General features: G+C 45.6%; 1 protein-coding gene across 1 annotated transcript; it reads right to left on the bottom strand.

Moving 5' to 3' along the window:
- Positions 1–6,180: 6,180 nt before the first annotated feature.
- On the bottom strand, positions 6,181–14,925 carry tnfsf14 (TNF superfamily member 14; the record flags this gene model as incomplete). Its single annotated transcript, XM_084329017.1, is given in 5 exon segments — positions 6,181–6,572; positions 7,154–7,168; positions 7,171–7,224; positions 14,735–14,798; positions 14,800–14,925. Coding segments are annotated over 5 exon segments (651 nt in total).
- Positions 14,926–24,588: the final 9,663 nt, after the last annotated feature.

Here is a 24,588-nt window from a genome sequence, read left to right on the forward strand (position 1 = left end):
AAGAAACTGTTTCTAGAGAGAGAGGAGAGAGAGAAAGAGAGGAGAGAGAGATAGAGAGGAGAGAGAGATGAAGAAACTGTTCTAGAGAGAGAGGAGAGAGAGACAAGAGAGGAGAGAGAGATATAGAGAGGAGAGAGAGATGAAGAAACTGTTCTAGAGAGAGAGGAGAGAGAGAAAGAGAGAGAGAGAATAGAGAAAGAGAGAGCGAGGAGAGAGAGAGAGAGAAATTGCAAACACCAAAAGAGAGTTTGAAAACATGGCAAATAACGTAAAACTCCAATACCTATGGGTGAAGTACAACAATGTGCAAACACAGAAGCACGATGTGTGAGCTGTTGTGACAAGAAAAGGACATCCAACGGAATACAACCACGTTAAAGGCTGTCAATAACACAATATTTCTGCACTATCTGTACTGTACGGATCTGATCTCTGTTCTAGAGAGAGAGAGAGAGAGAGAGAGAGAGAGAGAGAGAGGAGAGAAAGAGAGAGAGGGAGAGAGAGAGGAATAAACTGTTTGAGAGAGAGGGAGAGAGAGAGAAATAAACTGTTCAAGAGAGAGAGAGAGAGAGGGGCGGCTACGTGGTGCAGTGGGCAAGGCGCTCATCACGAATACTGGAGACGCTGGGTTCGCCTGTTCGAGCCCAGCGCTCCACATTGCTTTCAGTTTAGCTGGTCGTCCGCACTAATACACATTGGCCGTATTAGGGGGTGGGAAACTGATGGGTGCGGATCGGGCGTTGTGGACAGCGACTCCTACAGGTCGGTTGGTGCGCCTGCTCAGTAGAATCAGGAAGCGATGGGGGCGGCGCCCCTCCAAAGCGCAGACCCCTGACGCTGAAAGATCGCACTGCGCAGGTGAAAAGATGCGACAGCTGCTACCTCGAGTATCGGAGGGGACTCGTGCTATGTATGACTTAGTCCACATTGCAGCCGGGCTTGTGGGAGGCAAGAAACAGCGTTCGAGACAGGGGAGGGTTGAATTGGATGATACGAAATTGGGATGGGAGAAAAATAGAAAATGGGAGAAAAAGTGGATAAAAAAAGAGAGAGAGAGAGAGGAACAAACTGTTCGAGAGATAGAGGGAGAGGAAGAAAGAAGGGCCCTTTGTTTGTGTGTGTATGGGTGTCAACGCAGTCTTATCAACAGTATGAATAGCGGGTGGATCTTATCTGTGACATCGTCTACACGTCTGGATAAAGGCCTCACATATTGTGCCCACCTCTGTTCTCCTCAGCGATGCACTGATACTATAAAAGGTGGCCAGACTATGAACTCGCACAGAATGTTTATGCAGTTCTCTTCCTTCCAGGACGGCTGCCTGTACAACATAGCAACCATTCCTTTGTGGGAGAGACAGTTGCTATGTGCAAAACAACGGTTGCTATGTATTGATTCATGAGAAATACAAAACCACAATCACTCAGTGTCTTATTACTGGATCTTGTGAATAATTCATAAGTAGAACAGCAATATCACGCTTTCCAGCGTTTTTCACCTCCTCCACCACTGCAACGGAAACTAGGCTTTTTTCTTTTTTGAAAGTGGTTACCGGTGGTTACGGGCAGCCATGCTGGAAGAAGGAGAACTACAGGAACATTCCATGCAAGGCCTATATTTGACGATTATATCAGCTTTAAAAAGTGGCTGAACTCCTCTATTTAAGTATAGTTGATTTGTTGATTTGGAATCTCTAAGTAAATGATATTTGAAATGATAATGAAACATTTGGAACCGACAGTAACTGATCATCCTCTGTATGGTCATCAACTACAGACATTGGGGGGGGGGGGGGGAGGAGAAAGAGAGAGAGAGAGAGAGAGAGAGAGAGAGGAGAGAGAGAGAGAGAGAGAGAGAGAGAGAGAGAGAGAGAGAGAGAGAGAGAGAGAGAGAGAGAAATTGCTTCAGTTTGAAACTACTGTAATATATTCTATGAATTTCATCATGAAATAAAAAAAAAAAGTGACTGAACTCTAATTAGTAAATTTGTTTCTCTGGCCGAACTAACCTTAACGTTATTAATCCTGCGGCCATACTTTATTTAAAAACAGCCAATCAAATCCCCATCAATGGAAAATTAACCCGGCCATACCCATGCTGATTGGTCCTTGTGCAAGACTAGAAAGCGGGGATCTTTGATTAAACACCTGCTATCAGAAGAATAGACAGTCAGAGTGACAAGCTACAGAAGATGGCCACAAACGATAGTACGAGTGATGAAGAGGACGAAACGGAACATTCCATTGCCCCGGAATTAAAAAATAACTTTTTTCAAGTGTGTTTTTAGCCAGATACTCTGACTTTTACTTGAGTACGATTTTGAGACGGTACCCATACTTTCACTTAAGTATAATTTCTGGGTACTTTTTACACCCCTGGCTTTTAGTAAGGTGCTCTTTTAGTAAGGTGCTTTCAATACTAGGCTTGGTTATCAACAAAGGAGAGCTGGTTCACTCTTTGTACATCCATGTTTATATTTGACTGTGCTTTTTATATTGTATTTTTATTGTCATAATGTGTAGTACTTTTTGCAGTACTATTTCTGTTTGTTAAATTGTTGTTTGTGCATCTTATGTTGTATTTACAGTACTTTTGTATTGCGCAGCACTTTGGTCAACCTCAGTTGTTTTTAAATCTGACCTTGAACTTTGCATGAAAGAAATTAAATAAAAAACATTCCTACTTAAAAACAGCCCAATCTTTTAAACCTTTATTTAACCAGGTAAAATGCTTGAGATCAAGGATCTCTTTTACGAGCAAGACCTGACCAAAATGGCAGCAATAAAAATAATAAACCAAGTAACAACACTGCCTCATTGTGTATAGGGACGACTGACCAAGGCGATCCCAGAGTCTCTGCGGTGGTAGGCAAGTGCTTATATTAGTCCACTGCGCTACACAGCCGCCCTCTGCCATAAGTAATATATTGACGTATTTACGAAAATCTACAATGTGTATGTATTCCAAATAAGTCATATATTTACGTATTTACAAATAAGTACATATTGTAGTGCCGAGAGATGGGAGTCGGAGACGGTAGCTCGAGTTAGAGCGAACAGCATTTATTCAGTACACAAATACAACATGCTACGGCTACGTTGCGTGCAGAAGACTGACCCGTGGTGGCAGTAAGTGCCACCTCCTATAATGTTCGGGCGGAACTCTTGTTCCTAACAATAGTTCCGTGGGTGAATTATGTACAATTAACAATCACTACACAAGCCCCCCCAGAATTCAACCATGGTCAAAATCTCCACGGCGGGGAGAGACAACGACCCGGCCGCGGCGTGAGCGGACAACCCGGGGCGCGGTGCAAGCGATTGTGCCCTCCACGGCGCCCGGGGGCATGAACCGGCCACGGTGAGTGCGGAAAGCCAGGGGCGGGGAGGTAGGGGCGGCGCAAGCGCCCGTGTCCTCCCCGACACCCGGGGGCACAGACGTCGACGAGGCCAACGGCGGCTCCGTCGTTGGCGGGTCCCGGGGTAGCGGCGGACGGCCTCGGCGGGGGGAGAGGGCCAGCTCTAAGGGCTGGGAAATGTCTACGTGGGCGGGTTCAACCTTGTGGTGGTTGTACCCCACCTCAAAGGCGAGCCTTCGCCAGTCCTCAGGGGCCTGTGGGCTAGGGTGTCCGGTGGACAGGTCACACAGCAGCGTCGGACCCGCGTGACCAATCGCGACGTCCTCCAGGCGTAGCCTGGAATCTGCAGTCCCGAGGGCCTGGATGTCGTGGTCGGAGGCCTGTTCCGAGCCCCTGTCGACGTAGTCGAGGTCCGGCTGTACAGCTCCGATGACGACGTTGGGCTTCTCGGCGACGTGTCTTGACTCAGAAAACGTGAGGGGTTCGTGGTCGGTGAAGGCTGTAAGAAGGCCGCCGTATGTCGCCTCATCGCGGACACATGCCAACGAAGCCCGTGTCTGTGCGTTTATTAGGCGGCCATGTCTAATGTCCACGAGGAGACCGTGTGCACCCAGGAAATCTGCCCCCAGTAGTGGGAACGAAATGTCGGCCGTGATGCAGTCCCACGTGAACCGCTGGCCCCCAAAACACAGTTCCACGGTCCTTGTACCGTAGGTGCGGATAGGGGTATCGTTGGCGGTCGTCAGGCGTGGACCTCTATCATCGCCGGCGATGTCCTCTTTTGTAGCTGGCAGGACGCTCCTCTGAGCTCCGGTGTCGCAGAGGAATTTGCAACCGGAGAGTGTGTCTCTAATGAAAAGCAGCCGGTTCGACATACCTGCGCTCACCGCTGCTACTGGGCGCAGGTGCCTGCGTTTATGCGTTATGCCGAAAGTGCAAGGGGAACGGCATCTTGTCGCCCTCGCGCCGAAACGTGCGTGGTAATAACACAGGCCTGCGGCCGCGCTGCTCCTGATCTTCCTCGCCCCTCCCCCCTGCGGCGTGTAACCGCATGTCGAGGCTATTAGCCCTGGGGCAAAGTGTCGAGTGGCCAGGTAGAAGCGGTCAGCCTCTTCTGCTAAAGCCCGGGGATCCGTAGCCGCTGTATTGGCAAGTGCCGTCTGCACGTGTGGCGGCATGTGCCTGAGAAACAGTTCGATAAACAGGAAATCAGGCCGTTCTGCACCCAGCAGGTTTAACATCATCTCCATGTGCTCCGAAGGCTTGCTGTCCCCCAAGCCCCGTAAAGCCAGCAAGCGTCGGGCCCGCTCTGACTGTGACAACTCGAATATTCTGAGTAGGTGCGTCTTAAACGCCTCATATTTATTCCGTGCAGGCGGAGCTGTTATGAAGCCTACCGTCCTCGCCGCTGTAGTGCTCCCGAGGCTCGAGACGACGTGGTAATACCTCGCGGCGTCGTCGTCAACCCCTCGTAGGGCGAACTGCGCCTCTGTTTGCGCGAACCACGCCGCCGCAGAATGCTCCCAAAACTCCGGCAATCGAATAATAACGGCATCGTTTGCCATGTCCGGTTCGGTCCCTGATACTTCAGCGAGACCAATGTCGGGGTCACCAGTGTAGTGCCGAGAGATGGGAGTCGGAGACGGTAGCTCGAGTTAGAGCGAACAGCATTTATTCAGTACACAAATACAACATGCTACGGCTACGTTGCGTGCAGAAGACTGACCCGTGGTGGCAGTAAGTGCCACCTCCTATAATGTTCGGGCGGAACTCTTGTTCCTAACAATAGTTCCGTGGGTGAATTATGTACAATTAACAATCACTACAATATATTACATATGAATAATTTTTTACCTTTAATGTTTTCAGAAAACATTTGAGCCGGGGAACAAACCCAAACCCGTCGCAATGTCAAAACGTGAGAGGTCTATCTCATCAAAATGTATGTAGACGTCTCACGTTTTTGAAATTGAGATGGTTGTGCATCTCACACATTTACAGTAATCTGTGTGATATTATACATAATTATGTAATAATGAATTAACCTGCTTTGGCTAAAAGTGTTCTATATTTAGCCGGACAATATTCTGGGCTATAGACCTGTTCGCTGTATACAAACATACCATGTTCTGGGCACCCAAGTGGCGACCCATGTAATGCGCTGCGTCGCGAAGCGGCCAACCCGGGTTCGATTCCCGGACACGGCGTCCTTTGCCGAATGTCTTCCCCCCGCTCTGTCTCCCATTCTTTCTCTCTCTCTACCGGACTGCCCGGTAGTACAAACAAAATAAAAATCTACCAAAAACATAATAAAAAAAAAAAGAAGAAAAACATACCGTGTTCGAGCCAATCAGCAATACCAACTGAGTCACGTGACTAAGTTGCCCACTACCTGCGCGAGCTGCTATGCTAAAAAAAAAGTACAACAGGGCTCTATGGAGAAACCATGGCACTGCCCTGACTAAAAGTTGTTTCAAACGAAAACGGCTGGATGTCATTTTGCCAAATCAGCATACTGCTGTGAGTGAGTCTTTCACCTTTTACATATCTAGCTTTGGCATGAATTGATTGTTTAGATATCGCTAGCACGGCTAACAAATGCAAATATATTGTAGTCTGCCCCGTCGATCTGACCAGGATTACATTCCTTTTGCCCCCTTGATGCGGGCGCACACTGAGTCTGACGTGGACAGCGAACAGGTCTATATGAGGGCTTAAGACATAGCCTCATTGAAATTGAAACGGGGTCTAACGCTCACTGGGATATATATATAAGACCCCCACCATTTCATCAAGGCTGCACATTACATCAGATCGACCTTCATATCATGTACGCTCCAAAGTAATTCTCGCTGGACCCGTGTCGTACAATCTGTCGGGAGCTGTTCACTTTCACGAAGACGGCGTCGCCTTTGAACGGGTGGAACACTCCGCCCAGGTAGCTGTTGGACTTGTCCCCGCCGGTCCTCCGGCTGTACCTCCTGGACTCCAGCAGGGTGATGTCGTTGCCGAGGTACCGCGGCGACGCCCGACAGACCAGGTGGCGGAAGGCGTCGCTCTCCGCGAAGAAGACCTTGGAGTAAACGTAGTAGTAGCCCTCTCTCTGGACCACCAGCTTTCCGTCTCTGTACTCCATCTGGTAGAGGAGAGGCCGTGCCTCCGTGCTCCACGACATGACCACCGCGTCTCCTCCGTGAGCCACGTCTCGACCGTCTGGGAGAGAAGACAAGAGACGGAACCCGTTTAGACGGATGTTTAAATAGTATTAACAGTGTATGAAGAAACAAATATCAGTTTGAACCTGATGAAAAGTAGCTGCCCATATTAAAATGAGATTCCAAAGGTGTGTGAAAACTACAGTATATTATATGATATCATTTTTACATATCTGTAGATACACTATCAATATCTGTACATATCCCTTACCTACTCTTAGTTACTACCGGTAGTTACTGTACGCTGCTGGCCAGTATGACTTACTACAATAGTGTCTTTATACCTGTATCACTGTACATAATCATACTACAACTCTGTACATACATCTGATTAGCACTATTACTCAGTAGTAATAATTTATATAATTTATACCCAGTTTAATCACCTGTACATTGTATATTACTTTTGCACTTTACAGTTACAGATTTGCACTCTGGTTGGATGCCTTATTTTTCGTTGTACTGTACTTGTGCTGTATGATGACGATACATTTTAATCGAATCTAATTATTTGGACTGATTCACGGAGTATGCCATAGTGTGTGTGTGTGTGTGTGTGTGTGGGGGGGGGGGTCTAACCGGTCAGATGTGCGAGGAGGGCAGGACGACAGGGTTGGGTCTCCTAGTCGGAGGGGCTATATGTTCCTGATCTGTGGTGGGAATATAAATTCTGGTTAGTAAACGGTAAATGGTGCATCTATATAGCAGCTTTTATCCAAAGCGTTTTACAATTTGTTCCTCACACTTTACCCATTCACTCACACATTCACACACCGACGGTGGAGGCGACCATGCAAGGTGCCGACCTGCTCATCGGGAGCAGTTAGGGGCTGTCTTTTCTTTTTTTTTAAACTTAAATTTTTTTTATTAAACATTTATAGACAAACAACACGACATATACAATAACCTCAACAACACTATTAAACAGACATAAATAATAAAGAAAAAATGTAATACCCAAAAGACGAAAAATAAAAAATACTGACTTAAGCAAATAAAAAACATAAAACAGTTGTCATACCTTAAACCAAAATAAAATTAGAAAACATTAAGTGTGTGACATGGGTTCAGAGACCCTCTTTGAACCTCTTTCCTCCTTTACCCTTCGCCCTCTTGTGGTGTATTTGGTTCTTCCTCTGTGATGTCGTTTTCGTTCCCCTTGTAATCCTCCCACTTACCCCATCTTTCTCCAAATTTCTCTTCCTGTAACCTCAGCATGTGTGTTATCCTCTCCATATCCTGTATCTCTTCCACTATTCCTACCCATTGTGCTATTGTCGGTGGGTCTTCCTTGTACCACAGTCTCGTTATTGCTTTTCTGGCCGCTATCAACATTATCTTTATTAAATATTTGTCCCCCCCTTGTATTCCCTCGTGTGTCAGGTCTCCTAAGTAAAGCACCAGTCCTGTTTGTGGTAGCCCGTATCCTAATATTCTGATCATTGCCTCCCCTATCTCCTCCCAATACCCCTTCAGCTTCTGACATCCCCAGAATATGTGTGTGTGATTTGCCCCCTCCTTCCCACACATCCTCCAGCATGCTCTTTGTGTTGGTGCATATTTTCCCTTCAGCTCTGGGGTTATAAAGAATCTGATTATGTTTTTCCATCCAAACTCTTTCCATATCCTCGATCCTGTTGTTGAGTGTTGTACCTCGCATATGTTCCCCCATTCCTTCCCTGTTATTTCTATCTCTAGCTCTCTCTCCCATTTCTCCCTTATGTAATCGGTCGTGTGTCCCTTGCTGTTCATTATAGCCCGGTATATTGCTGATATTACACTTCCTTGCCCCCCTTCGTATGCCCATACTATCATCTTTATTATTCCATTCTGTTCTTCGTCTTTGGCCCCCCTTATTTCTTTGTTGTAGTAGTCTCTAACCTGTAGATATCTGAAGTGGTCCCTGTTTTCTAGTCCAAATTTCTCCTTTAATTTTTGTAGTGTCTGCATTTCCCCCTTCTCTATCATTTTGCATATCGCTGTTGCCCCCCCCCCCCCCCCTCTCCCACCTTCTGAATCCATGGTCTAACCTCCCTGGTTTGAATCTCTTGTCATGTGCTACCCATCTCAGAACCCCTGACTGCTTCTCCAATTTGTGTGTTTTTACTACTCTGTTCCATATGGTCAAGGTGCATTTGGTGATTGGATCTAATAGTCCCTCTTTTTCTTTAAATAGTTCCCTATCTCCCACCAGAGCTTGTAGGGGCTAAGTGTCTTGCTTACTCAAGGACACTTCGACACGCTGCCCAGGAGGAGCGGGAATCGAACTGGGAACTCATTTTTATCTGAGGGAGAAAACTGAATAAATAACGTAACGTACCTTGGATGCTTTTCGAGGCAGCTGACACACCCTGCAGTGGGAGAAAGATGGATTACTTTTTGTGTATTATGTATGTATATTTGTGTGCGTATGTGTGCATGTGTGTGTGTCATGCCAACTGGGGCATAGCAGCGGTGTGGGAAGGTGTGAGCGCGGTGGTTTAAGATCTGAACACACACACCTGTCATAATTGCTATACGTGTTCAAATCAGAAGAGAACTCCACACTGCAAAAAAAAATCGACAAAAATAAGAAATAAAAACAAATGTGTGCTTGAAACAAGGAAAATAATCTGCCAGCAAATCTGGCTTGAAATAAGTAAAAATAAATATCTAGGGTTCTCTCTCCTGATTGGATAAAGTGGGAACGAGATACCAGACAATTTATTTTGTGTTTACTGCAGAGCGGAGGGACTGGGGAGACCCATGTTACTGACCAGACACTCAGTATCAGTGATGGCTGTCAGTGTTATGCCATAGCGGTAACCATACTGTAAAATAAAAAAAGACCAGACACAAAATGCAAAATGTTTACTTTTTTAAATGTAGGATTTAAATCAGAAGCTGTCTCAATACTCAGTATATCTTTATGTAGGCCTAGGATAAGATAAGATACGATATTATTTTATTCGGGCGTCATAACAGCATGGGGAGGGGGGGTACAGGTATGGGCAGGGTAATAGTAGAAAGACATAAATATAGGCAATAAAATTGTATCTAAAAAAATACGAGAAGAATAAACCATATAAACCATATAATTAATTCTGAATATAAAAATATGAGAATAATAAACAGTGTAAACAAAGGTGCAGATGAGGGTCTGTATGTCCTATCGGTTATATTATATGTTACAATAAATATAGGCAATAAAATATTTGAATCTGAATATGTACTATATTAGGTTAGATTAGATTAAAGTGTATTGTCATTATACAGCACAATTACAGTACAACAAAAGGGTGTCTGGCATCCAACCATAGTGCAAATGTAAACAGTAAAGTGCAAAAGCAATATACAATATACAGGTGGTTAAACTGGTTTACAAAATATAAAAAATTGGTACTACTGAGTCCACGGCTATGGTGTCCTCCGTGGACCTGTTGGGGCGATATGCAAATTGCAGGGGGTCCAGGTTGATGGGGAGGGAGGAACTAGCTTCTCAAAGCACTTCATGGCTATGGAGGTGAGAGCTACAGGGCGATAGTTACAGCGAAATATATTGACTTTTCCACGATATTCTAATTTATTGCGCTGCACCTGTATAACGGGATGTTATTCTATCATGTTGTGTAATGGTGTCCATCTCCCCTTCGGAAAACGTGTGAGTCTGAGTGCGTGAGAGAGAGAGAGAGAGAGAGAGAGAGAGAGAGAGAGAGAGAGAGAGAGAGAGAGAGAGAGAGAGAGAGAGAGAGAGAGAGAGAGTGTTAAGTGTTAAGAGAAACATCAAGAGAATACATTTGAAATGAGAAATTGGTGTTACAACAGAATGAGACATAGAGACAGACAAAGAGCTCAACCGACACAAAGTGGCCAACAACGGCAGGAAAAGGACGAGGGTTTACGAATGTGTGTCGCAGGACGGCTGACGCGCGGGAAAACCAAGTCGCTGGGCTCTCACTCACTCACCGGTTCTGGGTGGTAGAGGCGGTAGATGAAGGCTCTCACTCACTCACCGGTTCTGGGTGCACAGAGGCTCTCACTCACTCACCGGTTCTGGGTGCACAGAGGCTCTCACTCACTCACCGGTTCTGGGTGGTAGAGGCTCTCACTCACTCACCGGTTCTGGGTGGTAGAGGCTCTCACTCACTCACCGGTTCTGGGTGGTAGAGGCTCTCACTCACTCACCGGTTCTGGGTGGTAGAGGCTCTCACTCACTCACCGGTTCTGGGTGGTAGAGGCTCTCACTCACTCACCGGTTCTGGGTGCACAGAGGCTCTCACTCACTCACCGGTTCTGGGTGGTAGAGGCTCTCACTCACTCACCGGTTCTGGGTGCACAGAGGCTCTCACTCACTCACCGGTTCTGGGTGGTAGAGGCTCTCACTCACTCACCGGTTCTGGGTGGTAGAGGCGGCTCTCACTCACTCACCGGTTCTGGGTGGTAGAGGCTCTCACTCACTCACCGGTTCTGGGTGGTAGAGGCGGCTCTCACTCACTCACCGGTTCTGGGTGGTAGAGGCTCTCACTCACTCACCGGTTCTGGGTGGTAGAGGCTCTCACTCACTCACCGGTTCTGGGTGGTAGAGGCTCTCACTCACTCACCGGTTCTGGGTGGTAGAGGCTCTCACTCACTCACCGGTTCTGGGTGGTAGAGGCAGCTCTCACTCACTCACCGGTTCTGGGTGGTAGAGGCTCTCACTCACTCACTGGTTCTGGGTGGTAGAGGCTCTCACTCACTCACCGGTTCTGGGTGGTAGAGGCTCTCACTCACTCACCGGTTCTGGGTGCACAGAGGCTCTCACTCACTCACCGGTTCTGGGTGGTAGAGGCTCTCACTCACTCACTGGTTCTGGGTGGTAGAGGCTCTCACTCACTCACCGGTTCTGGGTGGTAGAGGCTCTCACTCACTCACCGGTTCTGGGTGGTAGAGGCTCTCACTCACTCACCGGTTCTGGGTGGTAGAGGCTCTCACTCACTCACTGGTTCTGGGTGGTAGAGGCTCTCACTCACTCACCGGTTCTGGGTGGTAGAGGCTCTCACTCACTCACCGGTTCTGGGTGGTAGAGGCTCTCACTCACTCACCGGTTCTGGGTGGTAGAGGCTCTCACTCACTCACCGGTTCTGGGTGGTAGAGGCGGCGGGAGATGAGAGACATCAACATCATGTGTCTCACAGAGACATGGCTCACGTCGGCGACTCCGGACAAAAGCGTATCTCCCTCGGATGCCTTCACAGTCTTACGTGCAGATCGTACCGCTGCCTCAGGAAAGACCATCGGCGGCGGGGTCTGCCTCCTCACGAACAATTCCTGGGTTAATCCCGAGGGGGTGCACGTTCTCTCAAACTCGTGTTCCCCGGAGATGGAACATCTTTCTATCCTGTGTCGTCCGTTTCACCTCCCGAGGGAGTTCACCGCGGTCATCATGACCGCCGTATATATTCCCCCACACGCGAATACGGGCAAAGCGCTGGGAGAACTACACGATTACCTCAACAGACACCAGATCAAACATCCAGACGCAGCGATGGTAGTGGCCTGCGATTTCAACCAGGCAAACCTGAAGAGAGTGATGCCGTCCTTTTTTCAGCACATCGCTTGCTCCACCAGAGGGAAAAACACACTCGACCACTGTTATTCCCCGTTCAGAGCCGGCTACAAAGCAGTAGCCGCTCCGCCATTAACGGGGTCCACAAGCTCAAGCGACCACGACTCCATCTTGCTATTTCCGGCATATCAACAGAGATCACGTGACGCCGTCGTGTCACGTGAGACAAAGAAGTGGACCGACGAATCAGAGGCCACGCTCCAGGACGTGTTTACAGACACAGATTGGGATATGTTCAAAGGAAGCGCCAGTGATGTCAGCGAGCTCGCAGACACAGTGGTGAGCTACATTACAACAATAGCCGATGGTATTGTCCCCAGAAAAACGGTGCGGATTTTCCCAAACCAGAAACCGTGGGTGGATAGCACTATTAGAGCAGCTCTGAACTCTCGTACCACCGCCTACAACCTGGGTAGAGAGTCAGGAAACATGGAGGAGTATAAGGCTTCAGTCTATACTCTACGCAAGGCTGTTAAACTTGCTAAGAGGACATATGCTGACAAACTGGAGACACAAATGGCACAAAACGACACAAGAGGATTATGGCAGGGACTGAAGACAATAACTGACTATAAAGTCAGCGCCCCCTCAATGGGGAGCGACGACGCCTCCCTCGCGGACAAGCTCAACATCTTCTACGCTCGGTTTGGTGTAGACAGTGGCGCTGCTGGCTCTCCGGCTAGTGACGTCACTGGCGCGCCGGCTGTTGTGGAGGGGGGGGGGGGGGGCAACCGCGGGGGGGCGGGGACGCTCTCTCGTTGTCGGAACACAGTGTGAGAAGAGCATTTATGCAGGTGAACACCAGGAAGGCTGCTGGCCCAGATGGCATAACAGGACGCATACTCAAGTCCTGTGCCAACCAGCTGGCCCCAGTGTTCACCGCCATATTTAATCAATCCCTGGCGGAGTCAGTGGTCCCTGCCTGCTTCAAGATGTCTACCATCATCCCTGTACCGAAGAAACCCTCCCCAACATGTCCAAATGACTACAGACCGGTGGCACTCACCTCTGTGGTCATGAAATGTTTCGAGAGGCTGGTCAAGGACCACATTTGTGCCTCCCTCCCCAGTGATATGGACCCTATGCAATTTGCATACAGGACAAACAGGTCCACCGACGACGCGGTCTTCCAGGTACTGCACAGCACCCTCTCGCACCTTGACCGTCAGAAGGGGGGCTATGTGAGACTGTTGTTCATTGACTACAGCTCAGCGTTCAACACCATAGTCCCCACCAGACTGGTGGACAAGCTGATCGAGCTAGGTCTGAGCTCCGCCCTGAGCGCCTGGGTACTGGACTTTCTGAGCGAAAGACCCCAGGCGGTCAGGGTGGGGGGTCAGACCTCCAACACCATCACCCTGAGCATCGGGTCCCCCCAGGGCTGTGTTCTGAGCCCCCTGCTGTACTCACTCTACACACACGATTGTGTGGCCAAGTTCAGCTCCAACTCCATAGTGAAGTTCGCAGACGACACAGTGGTGGTGGGGCTGATCTCGGACAACGACGAGAAGGCCTACCGGGAGGAGGTTGAGGTACTGGAACGCTGGTGCCAGGACAACAGCCTGCTCCTGAACATTGGTAAAACCAAGGAGCTGATCGTGGATTATAGGAGAGGACAGCAGGAGACGCACACACCACTGATGATTAACGGGGCTACAGTGGACAGGGTGAGCAGCTTTAAGTACCTGGGGGTCCACATCTCAGAGGACCTGACATGGTCAACACACATAGACACAGTAGTAAAGAAGGCGAAACAGCGCCTCTACCACCTGAGACAGTTAAGGAAGTTCAGAGTATCGGGGAAGATACTCCAGTCCTTCTACTCAGGAGCTGTAGAGAGCATCCTGACCGGAAACATCACTGCCTGGTATGGAAACAGCACGGCACAGGACAAGAAGGCCCTACAGAGAGTGGTGCGCTCAGCCGAGCGTACCACGGGTATTGCACTACCCCCCCTGCAGGTTCTATACAACAAGAGGTGCAAATCCAGAGCCTGCAGGATAATGAAAGACCCTCACCACCCCAATAACAGCCTGTTTCAGCTGCTGAGGTCAGGCAGACGCCTGCGAACCCCAGCTACTAGGACAGAGCGGCTTAGGCTCAGCTTCTTCCCCCAGGCCATCAGAGCCATGAACAATGAACATTGAGTGCTCAGAACATTGAACTATCCACACACAAGCACACATGAACGCACACACGACATGCACGCTGTGCACGCTCACACACGAGCAGCCACATAACACTTTAACATGAGCGGGCACACACTCATGTCGCACACACGCACACTTATGGCCAAAGGAAAGGACACTTTAAATTAGAATAACAGGAACAGTGTATTGCACTACCAAAGCTAACTAGCATGTCCCATATGCTCTGTAAATAACTATGTACAGATACCGAGATGTCACTCCATGTTACCTGTTACCTGTTTACTGCAAAATGTTGTTTTTTCATTTTTTGATTCTATTATATGTTGTACCACTGTATTGCACATCGTTGCGGGCAAGACCACCCGCATTTCATTGTATACCTGTATGCTGTGACAATTAAAACTCTTGACTTGACTTGACTTGACTAGATGAAGCACGCTTCTACGGTCATGCCGCCCAGCGCCAGACCCACCAGCAGGAACAGCAAGGTCCACCAGCTGGGCCACCCCGATCCCCCGCCGAGGCGGGCTAGGCCTGGGGGGCGCCGGAGGAGGGTAGACCGCGTGGCTGTCCACCACAAACACAGAGGGATAAGGGGGCGCGCCGGGCTGTGCCATGACGTCCTCTAAAGTCTTCTCTCTCACTCCTCGACCCGGGCTGCGGTGTCAAAACAAGTAACGGTCCTCGAGGGGGGTGAGACGGCAACAACTGTGGACCCCCTGTGTGCTCGACGGTGTCTCGACGTGGAGGGAAAGACTTCCTGTCGAGCGAGGACCCCACAGAGACAGTAGAGGGGGGGAGGGGGGGTTCGAGTCAAGGCGGTTTGAGAGACAAGATGTAGAGATCCAGAAGAGATGTCTCACCAGAGATGTCTCACCAGATAAACCAACAGGCAGCCTGGGAGACAGACACCTGTCCTCCAAAACACACCTGAGTGGACGGACGAGGGAGAGGTGTGTCACCCCAGATAGTCAGAAGATGCAGATGAGCATTATGGAGAGTGACCATCATGCACAGTGCATTTCAAACCATCTGTGCCGCCCCCCCCCCCCCCCCCCCCCCCCCATGTTGCAATTTCACACTTCACACTTCTCTCTCTCTCTCTCTCTCTCTCTCTCTCTCTCTCTCTCTCTCTCTCTCTCTCTCTCTCTCTCTCTCTCTCTCTGTCTCTCTCTCTCTTTGTCTCTCTCTCTTTCTCTTTGTCTCTCTCCCCCTCTCTTTATCTTTCTCTCTCTCTCTCTCTTTGTCTCTCTCCCTCTCTCTTTGTCTTTCTCTCTCTCTCTCTTTGTCTTTCTCTCTCTCTTTGTCTCTCCATCTCTCTCTCTCTCTCTCTCTCTCTCTCTCTCTCTCTCAGCAGAAGCTCGACAGTGGCAGACAGAGAGATCAATGACATAACCCCTATGGTGCACGGAAATCTATCATTTCATTACAGTTTTTCTTTTGTTCCCTTCTTGTCATACGAGATATTTTCTCTCTGCGTTCGCTGTCGGTGTCAGGAACTGGTCAGATGTGCGCTCGCAGCAGAGAGCACATGTATTCATAGATCGAGCGGGGCACAGAAAACGAGAATGTGTGTCACAATAATGCAAACAGAGCGTTTGTCGACAGCCCATCGACACGTTGTAGGCCTGCAGGTTTAACCACGCCGGAACGGAACCACTACAACCCGAGCCTGATGGGAGCCGTTCAATCGTTCACTGCATTCAATGAATAAAAGCACATGTTGATTTAGTTGAAGAGATAGAAATGATTGGTTGCCTTTGGAGAGGTAGAGGAGGAAATCAAGAGTCTAAAACATATAGGTTATTATTCAATCTCTGGCAAATTACCGGCTCAAAATAGTTGCGCTCACTCTTGAAGGAAGTGTCAGGGCTTGTGCATCCAAGTCGAGTCGAGTCGCTTTTATTCATAGAGCAGATTTAAAAACAACAGGAGTTATTTATAATAATGATAATAATAATAAACTGTATTTGTATAGCACCTTTCATACAAGAATTGCAGCTCAAAGTGCCTCACAGCAGCAAAAAAGACAGGCATACAAAATTGGCAGAAAATGAGCACAAAATGTACAAAGAAAGTAGACATAAAATAAGTATAAAATAGATAGCAGCATAATAGACAAAGTCAAAGTAAGGCATATAACATCAAATCACATAGGGCTAGATCCACAAAGAATGCATTGCACGGAGCAAGTTGTCCCCTTACTAACAATTCATTATGAATTGAAAATGGGGGACCCTGATGTAAACAAGACGAAAGTCTTTCTCTGGTCTGCATCCCCTTAACAATTGTGTGTGTGTTGAGCCGTACTGTATTGTACCCATTCTGCAATCTGTTAATAAAACTTTCATTCAATCAATCAATCTGCACGGTGATTGATTGAATGCAAATTTTATTAACAGATTGCAGAATGGGTACAATACAGTACGGCTCAACACACACAATTGTTAAGGGGATGCAGACCAGAGAAAGACATTCGTCTTGTTTACATTTTCAATTCATGATGAATTGTAAGTAAGGGTGCAAATTGCTCCGTGCAATCCATTCTTTGTGGATCTAGCCCATAGTTTTTCATATTAGGATCTAACATCCCAATAGGCCTCCTTGTTTATGGTTTGATTATCACTGATACACATCCTTTCAACTTTAGCTTTTGTGATTTATTATGATCACATGGACATGAACCCACTTTAGCTTTTGTGATTTGTAATCACAGGGACTCGAACCCACAAGAGTAATTTTTTTACTCTATTATTGCATAACAAAAAATCCCTACAGTATGTACTGTTTTGACACCAAGAGGAGCCCTGGAGGCCACACCCCCTGGAGGCCACACCCCTCAGTATGGGATGTACTCCCCTGGAGGCCACACCCCCTGGAGGCCACACCCCTCAGTACGGGATATACTCCCCTGGAGGCCACACCCCCTGGAGGCCACACCCCTCAGTACAGGATGTACTCCCCTGGAGGCCACACCCCTCAGTACGGGATATACTCCCCTGGAGGCCACACCCCTCAGTATGGGATATACTCCCCTGGAGGCCACACCCCTCAGTACGGGATATACTCCCCTGGAGGCCACACCCCTCAGTACAGGATATACTCCCCTGGAGGCCACACCCCTCAGTACGGGATGTACTCCCCTGGAGGCCACACCCCCTGGAGGCCACACCCCTCAGTACGGGATATACTCCCCTGGAGGCCACACCCCTCAGTACGGGATATACTCCCCTGGAGGCCACACCCCTCAGTACAGGATATACTCCCCTGGAGGCCACACCCCTCAGTACGGGATATACTCCCCTGGAGGCCACACCCCTCAGTACGGGATATACTCCCCTGGAGGCCACACCACTCAGTACAGGATATACTCCCCTGGAGGCCACACCCCTCAGTACAGGATGTACTCCCCTGGAGGCCACACCCCCTGGAGGCCACACCCCTCAGTACGGGATGTACTCCAGCCGTCGCCGGTAGGTATGTTACCGCAAGCTTGGGTGTGCAGTGCAGTAAATAGTTAGTCAAATAGAATAGACAATAAATCAATAAAATAAAATAGCCCTCATTTACAATACAATAATCACAGTGTTGATGTAATGAGTCTACTTACAGTGTATAAGAGGTAGTAGTAAAATAAGATTAGCATAGAACTGACACATGAATTTGACAGGAAGTGCATAGAAATAGGCAGACACATGAATTTAACAGGAAGTGCATACAAATAGGCAGAATAACGCGCCTCGCCTGATGCGCTCGTGATAATAAACGGAGATTTTAATAACTGTACATTGTCCACCACTCTGCCGTCCTTCAAGCAGTTTGTTAAGTGCCCTACGTGGGGTGATCAAACACTCGATTTGTTCTGAATCTACACAAACGTTAAGAAGAGCTACGTTACAAAGCGGCTCCCCCCTCTTGGACAATCTGATCATCATCTGTTATCTGTGATGCCTAGCTATTCTCCTGTTATCCAGAGACAGCCTATTAAGTCAAAAACTGTGCGTGTGTGGTCTGATGACGCTTGTGATAAATTACAGGGAGCTTTGAATGTACTGACTGGTCTGTATTTTTAGACGACGATGATCTTGACCTGGACAGTAAAGCTGATAGTCACCGCTTATATTTCTGTTTTGATGATGTCATCCCCTGTAAAATAATTAAAACTTTCCCCAATGATAAACTTTCCCCAATGTCTAGGGAGGTGAAAGCTGCAATTAACCGAAAGAAGAGGGCATTTCTCAGTGGTGATAGAGATATGATTAAACATGCTCAAAAGGAGCTGAAAGCTAAAATAAAACAAGCACAACTTAAATATGAAGATAGGGTAGAAAGACAAATGTCCAAAACCAATACAGGCCTTTGGAAAGGCATTAAATCGATCACTGATTGGAACAACAATTCCAGTTGTCTGGGCTCTGAGATTGATGTCAGCCTAGTCCTGAGGACAGTTGTCCCCCTATTGTTATCTCTACTGAAGAGGTTCATCAGGAATTTAAGCGCATAAAGGTAAACAAGGGCCCCGGGCCTGATGGTATTTATCCACGCACCCTCAAGGTCTGTGCTGACCAGTTGTGCCATGTTTTTCTCTTTTCTTGAGAGGCTCTCCTCTTCTTACTGTGTTGTGTATCTTGTATTGTATCATGTAATTGTTTCTTTCATGTTTGTATATTTGTATTCGCTCTGGTGGCAAACCATGTTTCCCCTCTGGGATTAAGAAATAAACCATACCATACCATACCAATAAAAAGAGTGCAGCCAAAATACTGATAATTTGTGTCTTAACATTTGAAGAGTTGGCCTCCTTGATATCTCATTTAAATGCTTGAGCAAAGAGCTGTCTTTTGAAGATATTTAGCGAGTTCCTAGGGGTACCGGGCCAAGATTTATTCAAAAAGTGATGTTGTGTTTCTTTTTCAAATGTAGCCAAGAGTAAAGACCCTAACCCTGTCAAAACAGCAGTCAAAGTGTATATTTTCAGCACTACATTTGTTTAGCAATGATTTTAAGTAGGGATGCTCGATATTGGCTTTTTTACCGATACCGATATTCCGATATTGTCCAACTCTTAATTTCCGATACCGATATCAACCGATATCAACCGATACCGATATATGCAGGGATTCCCCCCCCAAAAAACTGAATAATTTAACTAATTACTAATTACTAAAACTAATTACTAAAGTAACTAATAATTGCACTGGATATATATATAACAAATATTGTTATTGTTTATTTCTTTTTTTAAACCGATACCGATATTTTCCGATATCACATTTTACTGCCGATATCGGCCGATAATATCGGTCGGCCGATAATATCGGACATCCCTAATTTTAAGTGTTATATATTAGCAAAATATGAGCTTATAAAGAATCTCCGCGCATTGCATCGAAAATCGGATGATTTGGACGCAATTTTGAACAGGAAGAAATCGTTGTAGTCCAAGGAAAGAGGAGACCCAGGGCTTTTGATGGACATCTAAATTTCATAAGACTACACTACCCAGCTCACACCGCCGACAAAGGAAGGCAAACAATGATTTTCAAACAAACATTGACTGGAATGTCGTGTTTATATCTCACGGCCTCACGGGTCAAACAAACCTCAACGTTATTGCCATAAAATAGAACGTATATTGTTTATTTACCTTTCTGTGAACATCTGAGAAAAAAACGTGACTCAATCCGGGAATTTTTGTTGCCATTATCCAAAAGTAGATATTTAGCGAGTTGGCTTCCCTGATGTTTTTGGGCAGTTTTTTCTATAGGTTTGGGGCGTAGTTGCATCACCGATCTTCTTTTGACTGTTTTTTGGTTTTGGTTAGCAGTCGGGCTTCAGAGTTTTGGATCCCCAGGCCATCAGGCTGCTAAACGAACAATGAATGAACACTACACAACAACAACCACCAAACACACATAGCACACACATCCACACGCACACACTCACTTTAAACAAACACACTGTAGCACCCACTACACACACTTTATAGCACACACCCACTTTAAACAAACACACTGTAGCACCCACTCCCCACACTTTATATTTATGGATGAAGGATTGCACTACAACTCGTACACCTTACTGTAAATTGTACCTAAAATTGTACCTCATCCCATTTCTGCTTTGCACTAGATAGTACTGTACATTAGTACACTGCATAGTTGTGTATTGTATATTATATGGTAACTCAGAACATTGTACATATGTCTATACCGAACAACTGTGACCTCATTTTCTTCTTCTAAATTCATGCTATATTATGTTATTATGTTATTTGATACTATCTTGTCTAGCACAGTCTCTGGAGCGTAACAGTAAGAAGCATTTTGTATGAAAGTATTCTGTACTTCTGTATGACAACTATTAAAGAACTTGAACTTGAACTTGAACTGGATAAGCTGAAGCGTCTTGTGGTTTTCTTAGGGAGACCTGTGAAAAGTGCATTACAGTAGTCTAACCGGCTAGATATGAATGCATGAAATCGTTCTCAAGTTGAGCCAAAGTGCTTTCCAGTCATTACGATACAATACATTGCAATAACAGAAACAAAAACAGTCAATGGTCTCTAACTACACACCCTCTCAAACCCCTACCCTTTACATCTTCTGGCCGCCTCAGACCCACTCCTATCCGAGCTCCGGGAGGGTCATCAAAGAGAAGCCGCCTATTCTCAGCCATCGCTCCACAATGGTGGAACGAACTTCCCACCACAATCAGGACAATTTCCGCGTCGACTAAAAACACACTTCTTCAATCAATATCTGAAATGAAGAAATGTAATGTAATACAATTTAAGAAATAACCTTTGTACTGTATTTTATGTAATAAAATGTAATAAATAACCTTTGTACTGTCTTTTACTATCATGCACTTTGCTACAAAATAGTCTCTCTTGCCTATATTACTACCTACTATGCTAATATGTCTTTACTATATGCACTCAAGACTGTAGCACTGAAGTTCAACACTGTTTGACCCGCATTTCACTGTATGCCCATGGTATGTGACAAATAAACCTCTTGAATCTTGAATCTTGATTCCATCATAATCTGTAAATGTTTTAATTGATTGTACAAATGTTTTATGATTGCACCTATTGTATATTGTATTGTTTATTGTATTTACCATGTATTTTTTTTAAGTTTGTATGCTCAACATCATTGTAAATGAGGTGCGTGTCCTCAATGATTTTTCAAGTTGAAATAAAGATTGAATGAATAGCATGTGACGACAAAACAGTATGAAGCCAATAGTACTGAGTACAGTACAGATATACAATAAAATAAGATAAATGCAAGAACAGCAAGAAGGGGGAAAAGGTGGGTCTTTAGGGGGGAGACTGTTAGTGTTCCAGAGTCTGGGGGGAGCAACAGAAAAGGCCCTGTCTCCTCTGGTTACCCTTTTCAACCTAAGCCTGAAACAGTCCGCCTGGGTATATGTGGTTGTTATTGCTGTGTAATTGTCAGAGAATGTGCTGTGAGTAAGTGCTTTTCACCCTTTTTTCAGAACTACTTCAGCTTTTCAATATCTGTTATTGTTTTAACCAGGGGTGTAAAGTACTTGAGTAATTGTACTTTGTTACAATACTTAAGTACTGTTTTGGGGGATTTGTACTTTACTCAAGTATTATTAGGTTTGAAAACAAACATACTTTTTACTCCTTACATTTAAAATGCAGACCTACAAAGTACAAATCTCGCAGGTCCAACCATTTTAATTAGTATATTTGTTTCTCTGGCCGAACTAACGTTAACGTTATTAATCCTGCGGCCGCTCTTTATTTACAAACAGCCAATCAAATCCCCATCAATGGAAAATGAACCCGCCCATACCCATGCTGATTGGTCCTTGTGCAAGACTAGAAAGTGGGGGTCTTTGATTAGACACTTGCTATCGGAAGAATAGACAGTCAGAAAAAATGTTTTTACTTTAACTTTTTAGTACTTTTACTCAAGTGTGTTTTAGCCAGATACTCTGACTTTTACTTGCAGATTTTGAGACAATACCCATACTTTCACTTAAGTATAATTTCTGGGTACTTTTTACACCCTTAAAAGATTTATGAGACGCGGTGTAAAGAAACTAAGTATTTTTACTCAAGTACTGTACCTAAGTACAATTTCAAGCTATACTTGTACTTTACGTGAGTATTTTCATTTTAGGGAACTGTATACTTTTACTCTCCACTACATTTCAAAATAAATATTGTGCTTTTTACTCCACTACATGTATCTGAAGCCAATAAGCCATCAGTTACTAGTTACTTTGAAGAAAAAGATTTTGCATAGAAAACGTGGCAAAGATGAATGAAGATTGTATACTTTCACATTTGAAGCCTTTCGACTTCAAGAGGACGTAATCAGAGCAGCATCACTGAACCACATACCATTTTAACATAACCTTTAATCAGAGCAGCATAACTGGACCACACACCACTTTAACATAACCTTTAATCAGAGCAGCATAACTGGACCACACACCACTTTAACATCAGCTTTAATCAGAGCAGCATAACTGGACCACATACCACTTTAACATGACCTTTAATCAGAGCAACATAACTGGACCACACACCACTTTAACATAACCTTTAATCAGAGCAGCATAACTGGACCACACACCACTTTAACATCAGCTTTAATCAGAGCAACATAGCTGGACCACATACCACTTTAACATCAGCTTTAATCAGAGCAGCATAGCTGGACCACATACCACTTTAACATAACCTTTAATCAGAGCAGCATAGCTGGACCACATACCACTTTAACATAACCTTTAATCAGAGCAGCATAGCTGGACCACATACCACTTTAACACAACCTATAGAGGTCAATGGATCGAGGATAGAACGCTCCCAAGCACTGGAACACACAAACATCAACATGTCGAATGCATACTGTACTTTTACTTTAGATACATTCAATGTACTGTATGTACATTCAATACCAAAACACTTCTCTACTTTTACTTAAGTCGAATTTGAATTTGAGTACTTCTACCAGAGTACTCATTTATCTCGGTATTCCTACTTTTACTTAAGTAAAGGAACTGTGTACAGTACTTCTTCCACCACTGGGTTTGAGACGTGAGGAGCTGTTGTGAGGATGACCTCGGTGACCCGACCTGGGAGCAGAATAAGGGGTCAAGGGTCAATAGGTCGTGAGGCAGACCTCGGTGAAAGATAACTGACAAGGTAATGATTATAAACAGAGGTGAAGCAACACGTCAAGAGATGTGGAAACCACCCAAATAACAAATCCTATAACAAATACTATCATAGTGTCTTTATACCTGTATCTGTATCACTGTACATATTAATACTACAACTCTGTACATACATCTGATTATCACTATTACTCAGATTTGTATTCTTACCATATACAGGTATACAGTTTATATCCACATCTGTATACATACCTGCATATAATAATATTTACATATCAGTAGATACTATATCTATATCTGTACATATATCTAATTACCTACTCATACTAGTTATGCTGCTGGCCAGTATGACTTACTACCAAAGTCTCTTTATACCTGTATCACTGTACATATTAATACTACAACTCTGTACATACATCTGATTAGCAAACTCAGTAGTACTAATCTTTGAGATGCCTAATGTAAGGTGCTATAAGCTAGCGTATATTACTATCACACTTTACTGTTACATTTTCACTGTGTGGTTGGATGCCAAACTTCTTTTAGTTATACTGTACTTGTGCTGTAGTATGATGACAATATGAATGTAATCTGATGGGCCTGGACTAAAAAATCACTGGTTTTAATGCTGTTCAAACAACCAGCTGACTTGTTGGCTGACGTGATCTAAGTAATCCCACAAAATAAGTACAGATTTGTAGTATTAATAATATACAGTATGTACAGTGATACAGGTATAAAGACATGGTAATACTAATAACTCATACTGGCCAGCAGTGTAACTAGTGTAGGAAATCCACTGTGACATGTTTCTTTTTTTTCTTTTAACATAGCGCCCCCTACAGCAATATCTAAGTACATGTATCCAATCTCTTATTGGATACATTATACCGGAGAGAACAGGACAGAGCATAGGAAGAAGACAATACATTGAGTTACAGTAAGGGCAAGGATATCAGCTAATTGCTGCATAATGTATGACATAGGCTTAAAGCTAATGAATGTGACCAGAATGACACCAGATCAACTAAGTAAATAACAGTCTCTCTAGTGTTGCTGTTTTGCATAGCGCCTGCCTGTAACGTAGCGTTATTGGTCGGACCTAACTCAAT

The sequence above is a fragment of the Notolepis coatsorum genome, assembly GCF_963971535.1.
Source record: "Notolepis coatsorum genome assembly, chromosome: 14".
NCBI lineage: Eukaryota > Metazoa > Chordata > Actinopteri > Aulopiformes > Paralepididae > Notolepis > Notolepis coatsorum.